Source organism: Branchiostoma belcheri, unplaced genomic scaffold, assembly GCF_001625305.1.
Source record: "Branchiostoma belcheri isolate BF01 breed outbred unplaced genomic scaffold, Haploidv18h27 scaffold36, whole genome shotgun sequence".
NCBI lineage: Eukaryota > Metazoa > Chordata > Leptocardii > Amphioxiformes > Branchiostomatidae > Branchiostoma > Branchiostoma belcheri.
In genome coordinates, this window is record NW_017803976.1 from 854,560 (window position 1) to 859,551 (window position 4,992).

The following is a 4,992-nucleotide window of genomic DNA, read 5'->3' on the forward strand; positions in this document are numbered from 1 at the left end:
CATCAAAATAAAGCCGTCCACGTCGCAAGGCCGGACACAAAACTTGTTCAAGAAAGGTTGTATTACTTTGTTATCGTTCTGTACCTTATTAAGCCATCAGATTTCCGATATTAAAAAAAGAAATGTTTGGTTAAAAATACTATTTGCTCTACTGTTATTTGCATGCATTGAAAACATACTAAAACATGCACGCATCGTCTGCGTAAAAATCTGTAGTCAACGCGGTTCAACTTCAAGTAACAGCGGCGCCGGCCCTTCGGAAACCTAAGGTCTCACACCGAAGATCGGGGTTGCGGGAGAGGATTTCGTACCGCGGGATATCCCGCAAACTCCCGCAGGAGATCCCGCAAACTCCCGCAGGAGATCCCGCAAACTCCCGCGGAAGATCCCGCAAACTCCCGCGTGATATCCCGCAAACTCCCGCGGGATCTCCCGCGGGACTTGATGCTTATCCCGAGATCTGTACTGTATTACTACCGGTAGTATCAGTTTAAAAAAAGGCTGTTAGAAATATTGTCAAAGGCTTATGTATGTAACATTACCACTTGACCACTAGAACTCTTCATTTACAAAAAATGCTTTGCAAAGATAGTTACATTAACCTTTAGCACACTGAAAATAGCCATTTTGCCAACAAATCTTTATTGGATACAGGGTACGGCAGCTGGGGAAAGGTTTCGATAAGCTAGATTAATTGAGTGTACAGTGCATGAATATTACCAGATGTTTTCTATGTTTTTCAGCAACTTTTGTATGTTTTAAGGGGGGCCACAAGCCCTTTTCTGTAGAGCATAATCTGCCGTTTTAATTATACGTAGAGTGTAGACGGACCGCTCTAATTCAACGCGGAGGGTAATTGGCGCATTTTGCGTAGAGCGTATTCGCCGTTTTAATTCTACGTAATACGTTGTAACCACTAAAGTGGAATCGTAAAGCGTAATCGAGAAGTTTCCGAATTCAGCGTAGAGCGTTGTCGGGACCCCCCCCCCATGCAGGCCCCCTTTTATTTTAATGTAGACCCCAGCCCTAGGTGTGAAGTTAAAGCAGAGTTGCTGAGGCCTTGAAAAAAATGTTTGTTTCCTGTTTCCCAACCAACGTTAACCCTAGAAAAAACTGCCGACCCTAGCCTTTTTTTGTGTGGTCCCCTGCTAGCCAAAGGACAATGATTCCAGCTGATCGACCTTTTCTAGCTCCCTGATCTGACACCTGATGAAAAGGTCTAGACCCCTCGGCCGGGTCAGTTGGTAGCACCTATGAACCCCCCCCCCCACTGTTACAGCATTTTCAGCTACTTTCGTATGTTCTAACCAAGACCACAGCCCTGGGTGTTAAAGTTGCTGCAGAGTTGCTGACCTTTTTGCGGACCCCCTCCTGTGTGCTGGACAGTTTGAGCAGCACAGGGGACAGGAACTTGGACACCGTGGCCTGCAGCTGGTCATCTGTCTCCGCCAGCCCCAGTCGCAGGAACACTCGCTCCAGTTGTTCTGTACAAACACAAGAAAAACTTCAGCATCATCAATGTACAAAATACTTTTTTGAACCAGGTTGCCCAGTGGGCAACCTACGGCTAAAATTAGGTTGCCCATCAGAAGTTTAGGTTGCCCCACCTATAACTTATAAGTTATTACTTTCCTCAAATTAAGTAATGTTACATACATAAGCCTTTGACAATATTTCTAACAGCCTTTAGTTAACTGATACTAGTACATTGTAATAGCCATTAATAATACCTAAAATTAAAAAGCATCTGCCGGATACAGTGGTGCAAGCCAAGTGGGCATGATTTGGGGGGGGGGGTCATTCTTAAAATTCAGGTAGCACACTGGGCTACCTAGGTTCAAAATAGGTTGCTCCAAGTAAAATTTGGTTGTCCGGGGCAACTGGGCAGGTATTTTGCACGCTGATCATATATGTGTAGAATGTACTAGTACTTCTTTTAAAAAAATGGTATTCTATTCTTCTGGTATACAGTGCAGTTATAACAAGAATTCCACCTCATACCTTAGCCAAATGAGGTAAACCTTCCATTTTTACATACTAGTATGCAAAATTCATGACCTTAGCACATCCAGATCATGAGATGTCAAAACCAAAAGTTCTGCTGCAATACCAAGGAAAGCTGCAAGGGGGCCCCAAATCTAATCATTTCTAGGTCTCATCAAGACCTATAGTTACCCACCTACCAAGTTTCATGACAATCCATCCATTATATCTTCTAAAAACGCTACTGAAAACATAACCTTCTTGGCAAAGGTAAAAACTACAATAATGGTCCAACATTAACATTATGACAATTTTATACCTGAAACCTTCCAACAAAATGTAAGCAAAGCCCATTGTGGTCTCTAGAATCACTGATGTCTTTTCCTTGTGCATTAGTATGCGAAGTAAGACCATGTTACCAAAGCCTCCAAGCTTACTAATGTCATCATTTTTCATGCAAACATAATCTATATTACCAGTGCTTTATGTGAATTCTTCTTGGCATGACACCAATGAACCTAGTAACAACCCAATATGGTTGATATACAGATTTCACATTGTTTTTTAGTACATTTAAGAATAGAAAATCACTGTTACAATTTGTGTAATGCTGGATCAAGTTTACTTCTTAGACCACATCATTGCACATACATTTGCATACGATCAGATGGAAAACACATAAAAAGCATGTTGCTTGTGATAATACTTAAAAGACTAAATGGTAGAAAAGTACATGTAACTGGCAGTGAAAAGCAATTGCTTTGAAATCAAATTTATGATTATGTCCCGTGATGATGCAGGAACAATGCCTGCATAGGCAATGTACAATTAGGCCACACCAAGTAAATTTTATGGATGACGTCCGCGCATGCATTGATTTTCGCCTGTTCCTAGAAAAAAAAACAAGAAATTCCGCTTCCTGTAACTATGACCAAAGAGTCATGACAGTGCCGCAAATCGTCAGATTGACGTGAAACCCGTAACGCGAAAACAGGGCAGGACGACAACTGCTGTTCCACCTGATTTATTGCTGTTTTGATGCTGAATAATATTATAAAAGACTTGCTTGTTACACTGTGTCACCTTATTCAATTTGTGTCCTAACATTTGTCATCTCTTAGTATATTTCTAATCTAGGCATCTTGTTTTTTAGGGCCCTTCTTGTTTTTTTTTGCCCTCTCGCATTAGATTTAGGGTCTCCAAAGGACGTCATCCATAAAATTTACTTGGTGTGGCCTTATACATTTTGGGATGACAAAAGCCTTTTGGCAGTTACAAGAATTAGATATTCAAATGGTGTCCCAGCCACATCCTTAATGGCAGTACACATCCTTAATGTAAACGTGTGAGGCTTGTCCTAACAGGATGAATTCCTGTTGGCTTATTGAAACACCAAATAAGGCAGCAACCAACAGGGGAGCTTGAACAACTGAACTGAACTAACTACATGTACATGCAGAAATCGTGTGGTACCAAAGTATGTAATACAAGTATTTTACATCTAAAGGTGATAAAATTCCTACATTTTCGTACGTGTAGTATGCAAGCTGTGAAGATATTTGGTCAGTTGTTCTTGATAGCAAAGATGTTCTATAGAATAATTTATTTGATTCTTTTTTTTTCGTAAAAACTTGCAAATGTAGATGACAGAAAAACAAATGTCTTTTTCATGTCACATGTAACTTATCTTTAGATAGTCACTATTCTTTGTAGGTACCCTTAATACATTGTACCTGCAGCTTTTGGACTGCCTCTGAATGATCATTGTCGTGCAATAATTCAGCATGAAAAATTAGCCAACTGCTCCTAAAACTGTCAGCAAACAACATTCTCCTGACCTGAAGGCCAGCGAGACCAAACATTTTTCAAGAAAGATTAGCTTTCTGTTATGAGCCGACAAGAACCATCTGTTTTTCTCTTGTTCTTTTCCCCAGTGGTGGTTGAACACCATACCAGGGCTCGAAATTCATTTTTGGGAATAGGTGCACTGGTGCACCCAACCTAAAAAATTAGGTGCACAAAAATTTTTTTGGGTGCACCATATGAAACAAAACCTAACTAGAAAGGCCAATATTTGCTTTGGAGCAAATACAGCGATGGGTTCACCACATTTTACGACATGGCAGGGAAAGAATGAGAAACACAAGGGAAAACAATGATTTACATTGATATAACTATAATATGAAGTAACATACAACTAAAACAACAGTTGGATAGCTATTCCCTACTTTATTGGTTAGGATTTTTAATTGCATAATGCAAACTGTTGATTTTCAAAATAAAAAAAAACGTTCATGCCCCGCATTCCAATGCTGGAGCAGGAAAGCTTGAAATATATACCAAAACACTTGAATACAGACATACTGTCAGTATGGAAATGCTCTGTGCAGGTGTTAATCAAGTTAAATCCCAACAGCCAATCAGCAAGAAATGCTCTGTGCAGGTGGAAATGCTCTGTGCAGGTGTTAATCAAGTTAAATCCCAACAGCCAATCAGCAAGAAGAATAGAGGAAAGCTGCATGCCTATTGGTTGATGCCCTGCATTACCATTGTGATGACTCATACCCAAACGTGGTAAACATGGCACACTAACACAGTAATACATTTGCTATAACACAGCCAAAAAACTCAAATAAAACGATTGTAAAAGCCTGTATCACAAAAATCTAAAAAACGCCTAGGGGTATTTGCCCACTGTACCTCCATACCAAATTTCAGGACCTTAGGCCCTAAAATGAAGAAGCTGAATCCATTTAAAAAATAGGCAGGAGGAGAAGGAGGAGGAGGAGAAGAAGAAGAAGAAACATCAGAAAAAAAGCAATATGGGTTCACCACCACTTCGTGGTGTGGTGAACCCATAATTACAGATCTTACTGCTCCTCTTCTGAGCTTGAATCTGAAATGGGAGCTAACTTCAAAATCTTAAACATGTACTACAACAAAGATTTTATTATTTTTCTGACACTTGGATGCTAAGAATATCCTGCATACTATTATAATTTGATATGT

The 4,992-nt window shown here is 40.0% G+C and overlaps 1 protein-coding gene across 1 annotated transcript in view; it reads right to left on the reverse strand.

Annotated features, from left to right (window-relative positions):
• LOC109476076 (proteasome-associated protein ECM29 homolog) overlaps positions 1–4,992 on the reverse strand; it is a 69,872-nt gene that overhangs the window by 44,639 nt on the left and 20,241 nt on the right. Inside the window, exon 3 of the mRNA XM_019776934.1 lies at positions 1,354–1,484. Within this exon, the coding sequence (XP_019632493.1) occupies positions 1,354–1,484 (131 nt within the window). The remainder of the gene's footprint in view (positions 1–1,353; positions 1,485–4,992) is intronic.